Here is a 19,836-nt window from a genome sequence, read left to right as displayed (position 1 = left end):
CCATCCTTACCCCTACCACTGGACTGTAAGCTCAGGAGGATGAGGCTCATGGCTGCCCACCAACGTAAGTCTCTCAGTACATACACGCTGAAGGGAATAATACGCAAACAATTCCTAAAACCCTGTGGTGCTCTCATCTGCTTCCCTGTGTCTCCCCAACCAGACTATGAGTTTCTTGAAGTCACGAGCTAAGTCTCATTCACCTTTGTATTTCTCATGCCCAGGGTGCTGCAAACACAGGAGAAACAGAAACAAGTATTGGTTTAGTGCGCTGGGTGGCGGGAAGAATGATGGATACGTGCGTGGATGGACTGATGAGCTGGAGGACAATGGTGCTCTGCAATAAGCTGGTGTTTGTTCAGTGTGTGCTGCTGCGGCTGAGCTATCATCTCCTGTAGAAACTGGAGGATCCAAGGCTATTCAGCAGCAGTAGGGATCCAAGCAGTCAGTCCTCACTGTCCAGGCCCTGTGAACCTCTGCCCACCCTGTACACACATACACCACACACAGCCCTAGTCCTGGGCTCTTGGCTGACTATCCAGAGAAGAGAAGGTTATTACAGGTGGGAGTATCCAGTTAGCCCTTCAGAGAGGTGGTGCCCCTGGACTACAGTGGGGGGCTACCTCATAGACAAAGGAGCGCTGGGCATGAGGCCCAAAGTCATGCTCTGGAGGCCACCCTCCACAGTTGGATCCACTGGAGGACCAGCTCCCAGGTTACCATCCCAGGGTCCTACTCCACTACCCCGCTCTTTCAGTTGGGGAATAGGGGAATTGTGGAAAGAAGAGAGAAAGGGTAGAAGATGGAAGGTTCCAGAAGTAGGGCAGGAGCCCAGCTTACTCCCTTCCCAATGTCCCAGGACAGGATAGAGTAAGTCAAGAGGGACAGAAGAGACATAGGAGTGGGAATTCTACAAATTCATAACACATCAGGAAGGAAGCTGGAGGAGTAGCTCAGTGATACAACATCTGTAGGCACCCACAAAGTGGGTTCAGTCCCCAGCACACACACACACACACACACACACACACACAGACTGAAACAGAAAAAGGGCACAGAATAGAACAGGAAGTTCACAAAAGACCATTTATAAAATTAGCCTATGTGTTGAATAAACATGTAAAGAGATTTTTTTAACCTGATAGGGTGTTAGGGAAGTGTACTCATGGTTGCTGAGACTGGTATGACCCTGTCGTCACAGGGTAACTTTCAAGGAAATCTTGGAACTCTGAAAATTTAAAAGCTAACTGAGTGTGGTACACACTGAAGTCAGCTGGGCCTCAGATCAGACCAAGACAGTGCGTCCTGGCATGCCGTTGTGCCCTCTCATGAGCCCCCAGTCCTAAAGTGTTTCCTAAACAACCAGGTCAGGGACCCAGTTCTGTAACCTTTTCTAGTCCCTTGGGGTACGGACTATCAGCTACTCCCTGTTATCTCCATCTCTGGCCCTGCTCAGGTGGAGTGAGTTTTTCCCAGGGATACCCTGCTCCTGGATGCTAAAAACCTCAAGGAGCTTGATCCTAACCTGCACTACTCTGTCACCAAAGAAGTGGACCAGAAGTTCCACCTGACTCCCTGTGAGCCTGCCTGACCTCCACCTGGCATCTATTTCCCTGGCTGCACCTGGGTTCTTTCCCAGCCTCTGGCATCTTGTCTTTCTGCAGGAGCATTTTGCTCAAGGTGGAGGGACAGGTGGGCACTCTGAGGCCTTGGAGAAGCCTAGATGAGACCCAGCGCACCTTCATCTTCCCCAAGTCCCCAGTATCTGGTCTGTGGTGTGAGGGAGGGTGAGCAGGCTGTGGCACTCGTTTCTGTCCTGAGTAGCGCACTCCCCAGCAGCCAGAGCTGCCAGCCAGGGTGGCCTCTGTGTGGGAAAAACAGATGACAGAGGCTGAGGGGCCCTGGAGGATGCTTCCCCGCAGAAATGTACTCGCTAATGGTTCATCCACACAGTCTCACCTAGTAGAGCTCCCAAAAAGATGGTCAAAGGTAGGTTCTAACAGTCCTCCCTCTTCGTTAAAGCAACCCAGACTTACACACACTTCCTGGCCCAAGTCTGAGGGCTGAGCTGGAGGTGAGGGAACCAGGGATCCGATCTTTCCTCCCTGGCCTTCTGGCGCCTTCAGGAGCCCACATGTCCAAGCTCCCAGTCCCCTCGTCTTTGTCTTCTCCACTCATTCCTCGCTGTCCTTTATCCTATCCTGAGCCTGTCACGTCCCTCCATTCCCAGCCCGCTCAGCCATCCCTCTGGACCAGTCACACCTGCTCAGCACTCAAAGAAGGGTATGGTTCTGAGGTTGTTGAAGGCCCAGGTGGCAGGGCTGAGTGAGGATGCCCCCTCTGTGCCCCTTACTCAGCTCCATGCATTGGCAGAGGCCCACAGCTCGGAACCATTGTGATGAGCTCATTGCCGTGATTACTGAAGATGCCCTCCTGCCAGTTTGTTGTGCGCTTCCAAGAGCTGCCAGCTCTCCCCATTCTGGACCACTGAGATGAGATGATGCCTCTGCCTCCTGGTCGGACCCCCAAGAAGGGCTCACTTCTCTCACTGCCTGTCACTGATGTTGGGCCTGGCCACTGCAGAGGCACCTTACATACTTGGGTGGAAAGTCTCTTTGGAGCTAGAAGGCAGCTCTGGAGTGGAATCCAGAGGCCAGATGACTAGCTCCAGAAAATGACATTCCTTTAAGTGAACTACTTTCAGCTTTTGAGTAAATCTTTCACCCTCTCCAAAGCTGCCTGGAACTGCCTCAGTGTTAGGGACCAGAATCTGTAGTAAAAGGGGCTCAGGGGTCCCAGGGTGTTGCGTGTTCTGCCCTGTGGACCAGGAGTTATGCGGCAGGAAGATCCACAAATATGACACTCACCCAGCAAGATAACAGTGACTCAGGTTCCTTCTCTGCAAAACAAAGATGATGATAATAATCTCTTCAAGATGTGAATGGCTCAAGGCCACTTCCTTGGTGTAGCCTAAAATCATGCAGAGCCCCAGCTGTACTTGGCAGAGGGCAGGAAGGGGCGGTGCAGAAACACCTCCCAGGAGGAGTTCTGTTTTGAACTGCTGGAGACACAATTGAACGGTCAGAGGCATGTGTTTGGGTCAGTTTTGACACCGATGTCAAGATGCAATTTGTTCTTGGACTATCACAATCTGTGTACCAAGATGGAAATCAAACAGGATGAAACAGAAAGAGTAGAAAAAGCCAAAGTAGGTAGGGGGCAGGGAGCATTAGAGATGCGATGCCTAGCCCTAGGAACGCAGCATCGAGAAGACACCACCTTACTATCCGCCTAGCCCACCAGTCCCCAGGACCCCAATTGTGGGTCACAGAGAGTCTAGTTAACTTTCCCAAGGTCACACAGTCAGGGAATGGACCATGTGGTTTGGGCCCACGGCCAGAGTGCTGGGCTACACCTCCCAGTTTCCTCCCTGACACCTGTCCTCCCTTGTCCCCTCACTCCAGCTCACTCAGACTCCTGGCCCAGATGGTCCCATCTTCCTACCCAGTGGCCCAGCTGAGGACTGGCTCCTGGCAAAGGCCTGGGTGTGACACTCAGAGTTCCTGATACACGAGGTGGTCATTCATCTGCTTCAAACCCACTTCAAGGCAGAGACCTTGAGGGCGGGGATGTAGCTTAGCGGCACAGCACCTGCCTGGCAAGTGTAAGGTCATGAGTTTGATTCCCACACACACACAAAAAAAGACAGAGACCTTTGCTCTCTCCCTGCTGCAGTAGCTGCCCATGTGCTATCCCATCTTCAGGGTGGGGAGGAGGCCTCATCTCTGTGCCTGGATGTGCGGGAGACCTGGGGCCGACTCTCCTCACCCCTCGCCCTGACTCTTGCTAGCTACTCATTCCCCAGTTCTGCTATACCATCACATCCAGGCTCCACCGGGCTCTTTGTGCCAGGAAAGCACATCGACCAGGTCAGGGCCTGGAGGCCAGGGTCCCTGTGTTTGGCAGAGGGGCATAAGGGGGCTGAGATTTGTGCCAGACCACCACCACCCCAGCCTACAGCAGGGGGTTCTCTGCTCACTAAAGTCCATGTCACTGGGATGGGAAGATTCCCTGGAACTGATCTTCAGCGGGCTGGCAGCTGTCACCTTCCACTCCCTGTGCCTACCCCATTAGCTGGCTGGCTATGAAATCCAGGACCTCCCCAACTACTACTACCAAGAGGAAGCGCTCAGGATCTGGGCAGCCACTGAGAAGTGAAGCTCCCCGGGAACCCGAGGGCTCTGAGCCTCTCGCCTTCTGCTATACCATGGAGATTTCTTAACTTCCCCACCCTTGCCTAAACACCTGTGGTCTCTCAGTGCTTTCTGGCTTCGCTTTCTTCTTCCCAGCTGTGTGGCCCTGGGCGAATCTCTTAACATTTCCTTGCCTATCTCTGCATCTGACTACCTCTGTATCTTGCCTATCTTTTCTCTTCAACTAGGAATAAGAAGAACCTCTACCTCAGATTGATATTGGGATCAAACCAAAGCCTAAGAACAGACCTCAGCAAAGAAGAAGTCCTGTCTGAGCACTGGCTATTAATATTCACCCCAGAGAGAGTCACTGAGTTTCCAGTGCTTTTCTTTCTCAAGCTTCCCCACACAGTCTCCTCAGCAGGTACCTCTGGCCTCCACTCTGGTGGTCAGGTCTTCTTGATGTCTGGCCTTATGAGTCCCCAACCCCTGCCACAGTTTGTGCCATGACCTCCCCGTGGGATTTGTGATGGCGCTGCTGCTGCTCATGGCTCCATTTCTTGCCACATGGGGCGACGCATTCTCCTCAGAACCTGCCCTCCCTTTCCATTCTTTCTCCTCAGCACATCCTGAGAGGTGAGGTGTCCCAATTTCTCCTTCTCTCCCTCTCCAAAGACTTCCTGCTTGAAGCTCAGCTCATGCCCCACCTCCCCGTTGAAGTCCCCCAGGATTGCCCCTGTAAAATACACCTAGCAGCAGGTCCCAGTGCCAACACCCTTCTTCATGGTGGCTGGCCATGGCCCTCTTAAGCCCTTCTCTGGCTGGAGATGGTGGCCCTTTGGGAACCAGTGGAGGAATTGTACCCAACTACACAGTACTGCCATAGACAGGCCTACTGTCTAATCCTTCCTGTGGCCTGATCCAGCTCCCGGTGTGGGAACTTCAATGTCCACAGGACCAGGAAGCAGAAAAAAAAGGAAAGACAGGTTCACAGGGACTGTGACCAGTGGTGAACTCACGTATGATAGAGACGACAGGAACCCAGCCACGACTATTGCCAGATCTTCATATTTTTCAAGAGAAACCAAACATCTAATATTTAAATGCTGGCTAGTAGCTAGGTGTGGTGATGCACACCTGTAATCCCAACATGTAGGAGGCTGATCTAGACCTTATCTCAAAAAAACCACAATCAATCAGTCTATCAATGCTGGTAAGTGCTTCGACTTAAAAATAAACACAGAACAACTTTTCAACCAATCAAAACCCACCTGCAGACAAGCTGTGGCCCTCAGCCTGAGTAAAGATCGCAGCTTCCAGGTTTGAAGCTCAGCCCTGCAGTTCCCACTGTGTGCTTGGCCATTTTCCTTCCTTGGCCTCAGGTTCCTCTTTTTGCCATAGCTGGTCTCATTGGCCCCTTCCAACCTATTACCCTTCGGCAGCATCGGGCTATTGGGATACCTCACTTGTATTGCTGGACTTGTGACTGATACTGTTGACATCTACTACCTAGATGACAGGGCAGTGATCGGGGACTTGGAGCTCCAGGCCTGGATCAGAGAAATCTTCCAAGAAGGGTTTCTAAGCCACATGAGCTCAAGTGAGGGGTCCATCCTGGCTTCCCATCCTCCAGACCTTACTTCCCCAGGGCAGCAGCCTCTTGGGTCCCAGCTCTGTTCCCTCCACTCCCTCTTCCCTGGACAGCTGTGCTGGCCTCACCCAGTATCTCACCGTGATCATCTTCATCTGCTCAACCCAACTTGCCGCTGTTCACGGTGGCCACATAAGTAAGTGGCAGGTCTACAGGGACAAACAAGGTAACAGAAGAGGGCCTAGCAGGAACTCTGCTCTAGCTGAATTTGGTGGGGTCAGTATGAGTTCAGTTCCTGGATGCCCAATATTTCTACTACCGCGTGGTTCCTTCTACCCACTGCCGAAGACCAGACAGACCCGATGGCTTCACTCCCCAAGGTCAGTGCCACCTGCAATGACCTTGTGCTCTTCTGGGGCATCAGCAGGGAAAGCAAGGACACTGTAAGCAAGAATCAGGGTGGGGATGAGAGGGGCCTTAGCTTCCAGGGAAGTGAGGAGGAGCGAAGGGAGCATTCCCTGGGCAGGCTGGCTCCTAGGTGGGCCAGGGTAGTTGTGGTTTAGGGTTGGTGTGGTTTAGGGTGGTGTGGATTCCTAGCAGATGGACCTTAGAGTGGTCTGGGTTTCAAAATGCTCATGGCTTGAAGTGGCTTAGGTTTTTTGTAGGCCGGAGGTCTTTTGCCTAAACAGGTGGGTAGTTTATGCTTCAGGTTGAAGGGGTCTTGGGGAGTCTGGTTCCCTTGAGCAGGAAGGGCTTGAGTGGACAAAGTCTCCAGATAAGGAGGACTTCAGAGAGACCAGAATCATTAAAAGATGGGTCCGAGGTGCCAGGTTAACACCCCTTTCACTGTCCCCAGCAACGGCTGGATACCTACCCAGATGAAATCTTCACGGAGGAGGCCCCGCGGTGCCACACCGCTGCGTTCCAGAGCGCCTGGCCCAGATCTCCAGGAACTTCTGGGAACGCAGCCAGGGCCTGGCGTTGCATTACACCTACCTGGACCCCACCGTGGTGGAAAATAGCATCGCGGTGTAAGCCTCAGCCTGCTGCCTGCGAGCGCGTGCACGTGCGCCACACAGACATAGACCCACATGCGCAGAGTGCTGTCTGTGTGCGCTCACAGACTCGGGGTGAGTATTTGAAGTGATTTTATTGGAAAATAAAAGGGGGCAGGGCGAGAGGCGAGGCAAGTGAGCCATCCTAGATGGAAATGCTGTTCTCGATCAGTACAGGGTCCAGGTAGTTATACGGAATGGGGAGGCACTTGTTGCGCTGGCGGATGTCGTGCGAGATCTGGTTCAGGCGGCAGCGGAAAGTCTCCATGCTCCTGCGCGGCGCATCCTCCACGAAGTGGATGTCAGGGAAGTGGCCAAGGGGCCGCTGCCGGTACCAAACAGGGCGCTGGATTGAAACCGAGCCCACGGCCGCCTTCCAAGGCCCTCTTTTCAGTAGCCTTCCACGCCCTGCCATTGCCTCTCCCGTCCCCCAGCCCCCTGTCTACCCTCAGTGTTCCCCGCCCTGACCCCACACCTTGTCATCGGGCTCTCGGCTGAGAGTCCAGAGCACCAAAAGCACGATGCACGTGGTCTTCACATCCGGCAGGGTATCCAGGAAGGTCTGCAGAGTGCTCAGCCCTTTGGCCTCCATCGGCGGTCTCCGCATGGAGGGGGGGAAGTTGGGCATCCAGGAGGTGAACTCCAGCTGGAGGAGGGGCGTATAGGTGGGGCTCTGGTCAGAGAGAGCGGGAGTTCCGGCCCACCAGGCTCTGACCGCTCTCTTCCGCGGTTGACTTGAACTCCGCCCCAGCAGGCTGAGCCTGTGCTGGGCTGGTTTAGGTTGGTGGTACTGGCACAGGACTGGGGGGTGGGGGGGCGATGTGAGTTGAAAGGCTGGGTCCAGGCAAGGACTTGGCTCAAGGTTGGTTGAGGAAGGACTCAGGATGGTGGCTGAGACTGGCTTTGAGACGGGGCAAAGTATAGCGGGGCTGGGTACCTGGCCCGAGTTGACACCTGCGTGCTTGGCAGAGCAAGTGTACATGATGGTGGTGACGTATCGGATCAGCTCAGGCACTGTTCGTAAACACGTGGGGAAGCCTGAAAGGCAGAAACCAACCGGACAGTTTCAGGCCTGCCCCAGTCCCGGCTGCTTGCCGGAGGGCGCCACCAAGCGGATTCACCAAATCTTGACAGCACTCTAAGGTTCCCAGCAGCGGCATCCATCACCTTATCCTGCCTGCTCTGCCCCCGACAGCCATCTGCTCTGCCCCACAGCCATCTCTGCCCCCCACAACCCCATTTTCCCCAGTCCAGGCCACAAGGCGGGGGCAGAGGCTGGCCCTGGCTAGGTGTCCTCACAGGCTGCTTTTGGCACCTGCCTGAGGTGAGGCTCTCAGATATCTCTTCCAGCTCCCCTGGGTGACATCCCTGGCCCCAGGCCTGGGGAGTGGGAGGTGGAGGCTTCCATCTTTTGGAAGAGTTCTGGCTTTCCTGCATTCTGCATCGCAAAGGTTTCTCAGTAGCCCAGTCCTAAGCCCTCACACCTCTTCCAGACCAAACTGCTTTCGGATTTCCTGGCATCCCGGGGGAGTGACCAACCTGGGTTGCCGTGGTGACTGTGGATCACAAAAGCGCCACACATTCCAACTAGGCTCACTATTACCCTCCCAAATCGCTCCTCCTTTCCCTCTTTTCTGGGTCCCCAGCTTAAGGAGGAATACACACCATCCACGGAGTAGCAAAAATCCCAATCCTGAGAGTCACCCCTGGCTCCTCCTGCCGCAACCCAAGCCAATCGCCAAGTCCTGTTATTTCTATCTCCCAAGTAGTTCTGGAATTCTCTTCATCTCACAGCCCTCGACCTGGTCAGGTTCCTGTCACCTCCCTCCTGGACTTCCCAAACTCTCCCCTGACTGCCAGTGCAGCCAGATAGTCTAACATTCAAGTGTGATCTCCCTGCAAACACCTTAATGGGTCCCTGTTCTGTCATGGCCTCAGCCTCAGCCTACTGAGAGCCTACCTGCCTCTATCCAATAGCTTCCATTTCAGGGAACTGAACTCCAGTCAGCAGAATTCATTATGCTGTCTCTGGCTTGTGGGCCTTTTCACATGCAACTTCCGATCGCAACCTCACTGCCCACCCGGGCTCTGTCATCTCACCGCTATTCTGCTTGTTGGGCAGATCTTAGCTAGATGTTAGGTGACCTTAGCTTGCTGGTCCCCACTCCCATTCTGTCTCCACCATCCCAACCTTAGCTGGCTAGATGTCTTCCCTGGACTCTTCTAGCCCCTTCTCTAGGCCTCCCCTAAACTGTCCCAGACACATTTTAGCAGACCCGCTCATCACCCAGTGAAACAGCACCCCCAGCCCAGTCTACGAATGCCCTGAGTGTAGACACCTTCACTGTCTTGTTTCCATCTGTCCCCTCAATAACCAGCGCAGTATCACATCACAGCTGCTCTCTAAATGTTTGCTGGTGTGTGCTCAAGTAGTGTGACCTCTGGACACTTGCTAACCCTCTCCTGGAGCCTGCCACCATCCCCTTCCCCAACCTCCAGCACACTCTGTTCTTTCCTGTTGGAACTCTCACTCCATTTCTCAGCCTGCAAAGGTTTGTTTCTAGGATGAGGAGCTGCAACCCGTCTAGGGCTCTGCACAGATGCTCTAGATCGCTTGCGCTCAGACACCCGCAGTCAGTCATGTTTTCTTCCCCTGCCTCTCTGAGATGCCGCTGCTCCAGGGGCCAGGGTAGAGCCCTGAGATCCTAGGGCTGTGCTTTGGCGTCCTTCAGCCCACAAGGAAATGGTCTCCGCCAAGACCAGGAGGGCCCTAGTAGACCCACCTGGGGATCACCCCTCAGCCCCAGACCCCCACTGAGCTCTCACACCCGTACCTGAACTCTGCCGCCCTAGCAAACACTCCTTGAATATTTCCTGCACCCAGCACTGCAATTCCGGGTCACCCTCCACAGCTGCGTCACTCCGGTAATAATAGGTGATGATCTCCGTCACATACCTGACCAGGGGACAGGGCCTCAGTTTGGAGCCTCCCCTCCACCTCCATAACTGTGCTTCCCCCTCCTCCCCCAGGTCTCCCTGGCCTTGACTGGCCCCACAGCTGCCCCAAGCCTGTGGGGAACCAAGTTCTGTGGGGCAGAGATGAAGGTCAGAGGACCCCAGAGGGATTGCAATAAGAATCAGGTGGTGCCCCCAGGCAGCTCAGAAGCAGAAGCGGTCTGGCCAGCAGAGGAGGGCTGGGGGCTAAAGCAAGGAAGGAGCATCAGGCCTGGGGAGCTGGCATGTGAAGCACACAGAGAGCGCAGACCCTATCTCCAAGGTCAAGCCTCAGGATAACACCAGGTTCAGGTCCTCAAATCCCCCGCATCCCCAACAACATCCCAGGGCATTCAGCCTGAGTGCCCCCCACTGCTGTCCAGGCCTCACCTCTCCATCGCATCCCACACTGCCAAGCTGTCATCACGGAAATAGTACCCAGGCACGTCCTGGACCCCACGCTCCATGAAGTCAAGGGGGACACAGAGGCTGTCGTAGGTGAGCTCAGACAGAGCCCGCACCATCACCTCAGCAAAGCCCTTCAGGCCCAGGCTCATGGCCTATGAGGGAGGATGCAGAGCTTGGAGCTGGAAGGGCACCCCTACGGCCTGCTTCCCAAAGCTCAGAGACACTGTGAAGGTGTTCCTAGCCCCTACCCAGCCTCCTAGTCCTGGAGGTTCTTGAGGTCCAGGCCAGAAGAGCCAGGTCCTGCCTTTGTGCCCTGATACACACAGTATCCACTTTAACCCATCACCTCCCTCCCTGTCACCCAGGAGCCAAAGGCAAGTGCGAAGTCTAACTGCAGAGGAGAGCAGGGGTCCTGCTGTGACTGACCATAGGACACTTACCCTGGCAGAGAGCCCTCCCTCGTTAAGCAGAAGGGCCCGCCCGATGCTGTTGATCTGGACAGTGAAGCGAGTGTGGGGAATGAGGAGCTGGGCAGGAAAACAAGAGGAAGAATGAGAGAGAGCTGAGGTTGCCCCCCCAGAGGACCTTGGCATCGCCACTCCTGCAACACCAGACCCACTCTGCCTCGCAGAGCTTACTTGACTCCCTCTGACCACTGAGCAGGCCTGAGGCTTTATGTGCCCCGGCCCCAAGCCCAGCATACCTTGTACAGAGGGTGGCACATGGGCAGGTTCCTCAGCATGGCCAGGCAGAAGGCTTCGCCGATGAGGTGGGTCTCCAGCAGGTGTGCGATGGCCTCATGGCAGTAGAACTCAGCATAGCGCACCCATGTCTTGGCCTGCAGCCAGTCCCACTCACAATCACTGGGCAGGAAGATGGGGCAGTCAGGTCCAGGCGTCTGGCTGAGCTGAGGGTGGGAAAAGAGGGAGGGTTAGTGAGGACAGAGTCACCCCCTGTGTGTAGAGAGCATCTACACACACAAGCTCTCACTGCAAGAAGGAGGCAGAAAGAGGCAAAACCCATACCCTCTACACTCCATCCCTCCACATCAGGGTACCCCCCCACACATGTGCTCCTGCTGTGCTTTCTGCCTGAATTGCCCCCACCCCATTCTTGTCTCTACCTGGCAATTCCCGCCCATTCTCACTCATTCTTTAAGAAGTGGCTTTTAAGCTGCCTCTCTTGAGAAGCCTTCCTTACCTCAACACTATGGCCATCACATTCAGGTTTACAAGTTATGCTCCCAGCCCCTCCCCTCCGGCTGTCACTGAGCTGTGGCCTGCATTCTACCCCATGAGCCAGGAGCATGAGGACTTGGGTGCCTTCTTCTAACTTGCACATGCCCTTGTGGAAACCTCTGAGAAGGGAACAGCTCAGTTCCCTCTCGTGCCAGCCACACCAGACAGCCAAGGCAACAGCCAAGTCTGATTGGCTCAGCAATCCCAGCAGAGCCTGCCGACAGCTGAGGTTTTTACTCAACTGGATAGATGGACAAGGTCAAAGCGACAGGCTCCATCCGCCAAGTGCATCCCCCTTTGTCTACCTCTGTGCACAAGCAGCCTGCACAGTACATACATAGGGGCTTCCTGGCCAGGGGACACGCAAGGTCACCACAGGGACCAAGTTCATGTGGACATATGGGCACAAATGGCAGCACACAGATGTGCATATATAGGGATGCGTAGGTTTTCAGCCCAAACTTATACACAGGGCCACATGCCAGGCTCACCATGGCCACACAGCTGGGATGTGCATAAACATGAGTGTACTTTCAGATGCACATGCAGGAACATGCATGGAAGGTACACACAGGCACACACACACAGACCCACATGCCTGTACATAGAAGCACACTCTTAAGAGCATATAAGCATGCACACAGGCCCCCCACACACAGGTGCACATGCGTACAAGAACATTCGTGTACACAGGGTCTCTGCACTGGGGACATGCACACACAGCAGCCCCACACACCTGGATAGCAATGGGCATCATGTTGCCCTGGGGGTCGAGGTACAGCAGGCAGATGGGCGCGCAGTGGTGCTGCTTCTGGCCATTGAGCTCCACAGTGGGAATGCCTTCCAAGATGCGGTAGTCTGCCAGGTAAATGTTCCCCTTCTGGAGGGAAGCCACGATGGGCAGGCAAGTGGGCACAATGGTACCCATGATGCCTGGGGTGCAGAGAGCACTGGCCTCAAGGCTCAGTGTCTGGACAGGGATGGGAAGTGGGGAATGCAGGCAGGGTGGGACTCAGGCACGCCTCAGAGGTGGGGGCTCACAGAGTTGCCTGGGAAGGAATCAGAGAGGCTGCCTGGGCTGGCTGGCAGGGGTCTCCTTGCAGAGAGGGCCTCACCTCCAGCTCCGCTTGCAAGCACGTTCCCTCTCCCAGGAATGGGGCCACCATATCATCTGTGACAGGGAATTTGTCTGGGATACATTTGCAGCGGCGAATCACATTTGGGTTTATGCCATTGAGATACTGGTATCCAAAGAAGGTGTCCTCCATCCAATGGTCAGCCACATATTCTGGGGGGAGGGGGCACAGGTGTGTCACAACACAATGCAGCTCCCCTCATGGACAGAGAGGCACGGACCAGCAGGCAGTGGGCAGTAGGAGAACTACAGGAGGAAAACGAAGTCCCCAGCTTTACCCGGAGCAGCCAGAGGGGCCCAGGACAGGGCAATGTTTCCAAGAGGTGTATGCGTCCTGCTACCCTAGAATGCACCCATGGTACCCCTCCTCACATGCCACTGACTCCGCCTGAGGGACCGCCTCTTGTGCCAGAGACCACCTGCTCTCCCCTACTCTATTTGGGATGCCCCAACCCATACCAGAAATGACAGTCTTGGTGGCAGGGAAAATGTTCCTAATGTCCTTTAGTCTCTTCCATGAACGTTTGCAGTCCAGCAGGCCACGGATTTTGAGAGCCAGCGACCTAGAAGGCGGGAAGTGAGGTGGCCCTAGTCAAAGAAGCTGCTGGTGTCCTAAGACAAGGGGCAGAGGTGCCCACCCATGGAGGTCTGTGGTCACAGGGTCTCTTGAGTCTCAAGGTCTCTGGGTCCCATGTCCCAAGGTCTGTGGGTATCAAGCCTCAGGTTTGCTCTTCTGTCTCCCAGCTTCCATCGCCTCCCTGGCCATTCCTCGGGGCTGGCCTGGGGGCAGAGAACCCCCAAAGCCTCCTCACTCGTGCACACTCACATGGGCCCCAGGCGGAGGAAGAAGGAGGCTGTCTTGAGGAAGGAGAAACGGAGATTTAAGTTTAGAAACTTGGTGGCCTTGACGTTGATGAGAATTGGAAATCCCGGAATATAGCCGTTCCACCTGTGGGGAGATGCAGAGGACTGGGCCCTGGTGCCTGGGCCCCAGGGGGCAGGGAGGGGCAGAGGCCAGGTATTTATTAGCTGTCAGCAGGGCCCAGCTCGACCTCAGGTCCTTACTCAGGCCGGTTGGGGTTGCGGCACCGCCGGACAGGAGGGTGGTAACTGGGGATGTGCACATAGTTGGGCAGGCCAGGAACAAAGACCCGCCAGCTGCAAAGAAAAGCCGGAGAGTGAGTCCTGATGCCCTGGTGCCGTCCCAGGGCCCAGCTGGCCAGAACTGTGCCTGACCTCCCACCTGCCACGACCCCACAGGTGCCCCACACCCTGCTGCTGCCCCCTCACTGGTAGAAGTCCTGCTTGGCTCTGATCTCCTCTTGTCTGTGTTGCAGAAGGATGGGAAGTGAATCATCTGCTGTTGTCCTTCCTGTGGGGAGACCCAGGTGGGAGTTCAGGGGCTGTCCTCCCCCTTCCTGCATGTCCCTACCCACTTCAGAGCAGGAGCTCAGTGTCTGCCGCTCAGGTTGGTTCTGGGGTACACGGTTAAGGACAGGGAAGGCTCGAGCAAAGGCATGCTCCCCGCCAAAACCTCAGCTGGAAGGGCCACAGACCCACTCTCAAGCTGGACTCTGCTGCCAATGTGGTGGTCCCTCTGCTAGTCCCACTGGAATGTGAAGACCTGACCATTTCAGAGGACTTTCTAGTTAGGTACCAGGCACTTTCCAACACTGCATTTATGTTAATAGTTTAGGGCACACAGGAAAAGCCTAATAAGACAGGTGAGATTATTATAGGTCCACAACCCCAAAATAAAAAAGGCTCTTTTGTTTCACAACAAATCCATTGGTTTAGCGAAACTTGCACTAAGCCAACCTGAGGCTAAACACCACCTTTATTTAACTCGCTTGGTGTAGTTAGTCACAGTTTTAAAGGATGAAAAATATCAGTGTACTGGATTAGGGATTCCCAGTGGTAGATATATCACACAATATGTGTATACACACACACACACACACACACACACACACACACACACACACGTGACACAGATTGACCATCCCTAGTTCAAAAATCCAAAATTTGAAATGCTCCCAAATCTGAAAACTTTTTGAGCCCCTATGTGACGCCACAAGTGGAAAATTCCACACCTGACCTCATGTGATGGGTCACCGTCAACATACGGGCGCACTAAAAATATTGCACAAAATTGCCTTCAGCCACTTATATAAGGCATAAATGAAACATATGTGAGTTTCACCTTCAGATGGGGGTATCTGCCCCCAAGCTATCTCATATATATGGAAATATTCAAAAATCTCAAGAAGTTCAAAACAATTTTGGTTTCAAACATGTTCAATCTGTAGAGATAGATAGATAGCTAAATAGGTAGATACATAGAAATATATATGAAGATATAATTTATATGTATTTACATTATACATGCACATATGAACATATACATGTATAGCCTCTTAAAAATCTGAATTTTAAAACACCTTTGGACCCAACACTTCAGCTAAAGGACTGTACTGTCAAGTCTATTTTAAGATTATGTAGGGAAAAAAGCAGCCAAGCTGGGATGCTGCCCAAAATAGACTGATGGACTCCCTCAACCCACGCCCAGGAACAACTGTGACAGTTGTTCAGCCCTTTTGAAATTTCATTTAGACATTATATTATTCGATTCTCACATCAACCCTGTGAGGTATGCTCTGTTGTTAGCTCCATTTTACAGATGAGGGCACTGAGGCCCACAAAAATGTGGAACTGTGCCCAGACGTCCAGAGAGCAAATGGTGGAGCGGAACTCAAATCCAGACCTGTGTTTCTCTAGTGTCCTGTGACCCCCAGGCTGGCTTGTGCCTGTGACTCCCTCAAAGCCCTCACTTTGCCACCCTTTCCTCCTCCACCTGCTTCAGCTTGTGTCGCATTCTGGGTGCGCGCTACCCCCCTGCAGTTGTGCAATGCACATCCCCAGGGCGGTAGCTTCACCCCTTCAAGGGCGCAATAAGTGACTCAAGACTCGCTGCCCTGGTGTTGTGTGGCAGCCACCCCACCCAACCCCATTCCTGCCCAGCCACCAGTGTCACCTGCTTCTACGCCACACAGACGTGTCACCGTGGGAAGAAACTCTGTGCCCCAGTGAGACTCTCCCCTTCGCACTGCCACCCTCCTGGCCTGCCTCCCCCTGTCCCTGCCTCTCCTTTCCCTGGCTCAGGCCCCACTTCCGCCTCTCAGGACAGGACAGTAGCACAGGGAAACAAGAAACAGAAGAGGGTAGTGGAGGATGGGGCACCTCCTATCTACCTAAGGGAAGCCAGCAAAAGCCCAGGCGGTGTCAGAGGACAGGCCTCCAGTCCCCATTAGGGGATTAGGCAGCCACATTTGGGAAGGTGACCTAAGCAACCAGATGGAGGGGTCTGGCAGGGTCAGGAGCTCAGCCACTCAGGTTCTGTCCCTTGCCTGTGGAAGCAAACTGGAAAACAGCTAAGCAGCCTCGACGGACTGCAAGGGGAAGCTGGGTGGTCTGCATAAGTAACAGAGCCTCCTATGGGAGCAGAGTGGGCCTTACTGGAGAGAAGGGGCCCTTTTAGAATGACAATTGGTCCTGTTACAGAAATAAGATGTCCTATTGGGGGCTGGGGATTTAACTCAGCAGCACAGCGCCTGCCTGGCAAGCGTAAGGTCATCAGTTCATGATTCCCGGTAGTGGGGGAAAAAAAAAAAACAAAAAAAACAAAGAAACCTAAGATGTCCTATTATAACGCAGACTCCTCTCGAGTGATAGAAACTACTGTTTAAAAAATGTTCAGTTCAAAAACTACCACACACTCCAGTAGTAGAGCACTTGCCTGGCAATCACAAGAGCCTGTGTTCTATTCCCAGCATTGTGGAAGAAAGGAGGGAAGGAAGGAAGGAAGGAAGGAAGGAAGAAAGGAAGGAAGGAAGGAAGGAAGGAAGGAAGGAAGAGAAAGAGAGAGAGGGAAGGAGGGAGGAAAGAAGGAAGGGAGAAAGGAAGGAAGGAAGGAAGAGAAAGAAAGAAAGAAAGAAAGAAAGAAAGAAAGAAAGAAAGAAAGAAAGAAAGAAAGAAAGAAAAGAAAAGAATGAATGAATGGAAGGAAGAAAGAAAGAAAGAAAGAAAGAAAGAAAGAAAGAAAGAAAGAAAGAACAAGAAAAGAAAGTCATAAACTATGTCTGATGACCAAGTACAAGGCCATGGCAGGCTGGAGAGCTGGAAAACTGTTAGAGCTTCATGGAACACGCTCTCTGGCATAATAAACAGGGTGTCATGTGAGAGCAGCCTGGGGTCTTTTTAGAATGGTCAGGTATCCTGTTGGAGTCAAGGGCAGGACTGAGCAGCAAGGGGAAGCTCATGCTGGGGTTGCTTTTTGTGACCAGACTCTGGGATGCAAAAGGTAGCCCTGGGCCCTGGTTCAGCATGCAGCCCTAAGCTGAACCCAGATTCACAGTGGCTACAGAGGGTAATATATGGTGGTGACAGGAGATCCCAGGAGTCCCTGCTGGCTGGCCAGTTTGATTAGAGCCAGGGATGGCCATGTGCGGATGGAGTGAGAGGCTTCACGGCCTGGGATGGGATGGTGGGCTCACCTGTAGCCTCGCGGAGTGCCAAGGTCTCATAGCCGTCCATCCACTGGTAGGCAGGGAAGTGGTAAATGCAACCATTAGGGGCAAAAATCTGCACGTAGTTGCAGTACCAGGGGTCCTTGCGGAAGAAGGAGGAGCGCTCCTTGTACAGGTGGATGATAATGAGGTCCCCCAGGTCCTGCTGGCACTGAACAGTGTAGTCATCCACCTAGGAAGGATACAGGCCAGCTGAGCAGGCAGGACTTGAACCTAGCTCCTACGACAGCCACTAAGCCAGCCCTTTATCCAGGCCCTGCTGCTGGGGAATGCTCACTTCTGGGACTGAATGGGCAGAGAGGTGGGACACAGACCTGACTGCTTATCTCCCTTCTGCCTCCTCCAAATTGGCTGTCCCCTGCTGGGCCCATCTACCCAGAGCTGAGCAGGAGCCCAGCACCTCCATCCTTCCTACCCTACCTCTTGAGGTCTTACTCTCTCCCACTCCCCGCCCCAGTAAGCTTGTCTGCAGGAATCCTGCAGTCCCCAAGGAAGTGCTATACAAAGGTGTTCAAGAGGGGTCTTGGCTTCCTCAGCCTCCTATAGTCCTAGAGTGGGAACAGCCATCCAGCCAGCCCTTCTCACACTTCTCAGTGAAGATGTGGAAACTCAGAAAAGGTCACATAGGTAGAGGGACCTATTCAGGTCACATAGCAGCAGATGGCTGAGCCTGACTCAAAATCAGGTCTGAGGGTTCAGAGAGTGGCTCTACCATAGGACAAGCAAGTCTCCACTGGATAGGCTGGTCTGGCGCCATTTTAAGTTACACAGAATTGAATGCAAATGTAAGCCAGTTCTGATGCAATGTAGCTTAGGAAGAGTAAGAATGAGAGACAGAGGGATGTGGCAAGGGACAGGGGCAGTGGAAAGGACGAGAAGGAAGGGAACTAAAGGGTGGGAGAGGCTTGAGAGAAGGAGAAGGGAAGTGGTGGGAAAGGAGGGGCTGCGGAGAGGAGGGGTGGGAACCGGTTGGAAGGATGAGAGATAAGGAAGAAGAGATGAAGACAGAGGCCCACAGACTGGCAAAATGGGAGAGATCTGGACTGCGTGTGCGTGAGGTACCCAGGACTGACTTGGAGCCCACAGCCTCCAGAGCTATCCCTGGGTCTCGAGACTCCGGCCCAGCGCTGTCTCTGACTCCCTCCCTGCACACTTCCATCCCCTGGGGCACACTCACCGCCCCTGTGGCAAAGTCTCTGCCAAAGTGGTTCAACCGCTGCTTGTGGCTCTCTCCTTGGGTCCCCACGATGGTCAGTGAGATGCAGTCCAGCGTTCCTGACAAGAAATCGGTGCCTGTGGCCACCCTGACTTTGTAGGTGGCCATGGCTGCTCTTTAAGAAGCAAGAGGGGCTCAATTCTGGGCACTGCGTGTGGGGGTCACGCAGGCAGGCAAGGGAAGCAGGCTCAGAGAGGAGTAGACAGCGCCAGACTCCGCGGTGGAGTGGCGAGGCAGCGGGTGCTGCTGGCTGCCTGGAGCAGCTGCTGCCCTTGGCGGGAAGGGTGTGAGCCTGGCAGGCGGGGCGGGGCTAGCATGGTGCTGAACCGGGGTTGGGAGCCTGTGGAGCTGGCGGGGAGGGGCTGCAGGCAAGGCAACTGGCCTGCCTCTCAGAAGGCGGTCAGAAGATGCCACAGTTGAAGGATGCTTCAGGCCGGGGGAGCCAGTCCAGCCTGAGCCAGGGCACTGGGGATGTCAGGCGAGGGGCCTGGGTGGGGCCCCCAGATCTTTATCAGACTAATAAGCTCCTTCCTCTTGCTCTCCCCCACTGAATTAGAGAGGGCCGTGGCCAGGGGTGACCTGCGTTGGAGGGGAGGGGGAGCAGCATGAACTTGCTCTCCAGCAGGCCTTCTCCAGGAAATAGGTCCATCTCCTTAGCGGTGGGTGCTGAAGCCAGGGCTCGGGGACCACACGGGTGCAGAAGGGTCGTAGAGATACTACGGGGAGAAATGATTGGGGGTCGGAGACGGGATATCTGTTGCTTCCTTCAGGGCCAGGATGAGCTGAGGAGGAGTTGGGACTGAATATACAAATAGAAGACAATTGGAATGAAATTTGGGGCAAAAGAATTAGGATAAAGGGTGGGATGTGCTCCAAGGTAGAGCACTTTCCTAACATGTGAGGCCCTGAGTTCAATTCCCAGCAACACAAAAATAAAATTAGGCTAAATGGCACGTGCCTGCAATTCCAGCTCCTTGGGAAAGGGAAGCAGGAGGAGCACAAATTTGAGCCCACTCTGGGCAATATAGTGAGGTCCCATCTCAAAATAACAAGCAAAAAAAAAAATTAAGCTACATCATGGATGAATTCCACCAAGATTATATGGCACAAAAGAAGTCAGATGTTTAGACACTATTGATACTAAGTTCCAGAGCAGGCAAAATTGAACACTTCTTACACCTCTGCAATGGAAGAGCTGTGGGGGTAGCTCAAAGTGTTCTAGCTCTTGATCTGGGTGATATTAGGGCATCTGATGCATTTTAGTATATGCTGTCTCTCAGTTTTATAAAAGATACTCCCTTGCCAGGAAAACAGGAAAGAAAGAGGCTAGAAAGAGGGCTGGAATGAGGATTGGGCTCCAATAGGTTCATCAAGAACTAAATGCAGCCTTCCTTCCTTCCTTCCTTTCTTCCTTCCCTCC

At 53.8% G+C, this 19,836-nt stretch overlaps 1 protein-coding gene across 1 annotated transcript; it reads right to left on the bottom strand.

Moving 5' to 3' along the window:
• Positions 1 to 6,915: 6,915 nt before the first annotated feature.
• On the bottom strand, positions 6,916 to 18,710 carry Alox12b (arachidonate 12-lipoxygenase, 12R type). The gene is made up of 15 exons (XM_005399437.2): positions 18,378 to 18,710; positions 17,168 to 17,372; positions 13,905 to 13,986; positions 13,680 to 13,772; positions 13,441 to 13,563; positions 13,074 to 13,177; positions 12,595 to 12,767; positions 12,216 to 12,359; positions 10,945 to 11,148; positions 10,682 to 10,768; positions 10,224 to 10,393; positions 9,674 to 9,795; positions 7,777 to 7,877; positions 7,315 to 7,485; positions 6,916 to 7,164 (listed from the first exon to the last, which is right to left on the bottom strand). The coding sequence occupies exons 1-15, from the start codon at positions 18,522 to 18,524 to the stop codon at positions 6,985 to 6,987; spliced, it is 2,106 nt and encodes a 701-aa protein (XP_005399494.1). The 5' UTR covers positions 18,525 to 18,710; the 3' UTR covers positions 6,916 to 6,984.
• Positions 18,711 to 19,836: the final 1,126 nt, after the last annotated feature.

This window comes from Chinchilla lanigera, unplaced genomic scaffold (genome assembly GCF_000276665.1).
Source record: "Chinchilla lanigera isolate Chin_1 unplaced genomic scaffold, ChiLan1.0 scaffold00066, whole genome shotgun sequence".
Lineage (NCBI taxonomy): Eukaryota > Metazoa > Chordata > Mammalia > Rodentia > Chinchillidae > Chinchilla > Chinchilla lanigera.
Note: the sequence above shows the minus strand (reverse complement) of the source record. Positions and strands in the feature narration are given on the sequence as shown.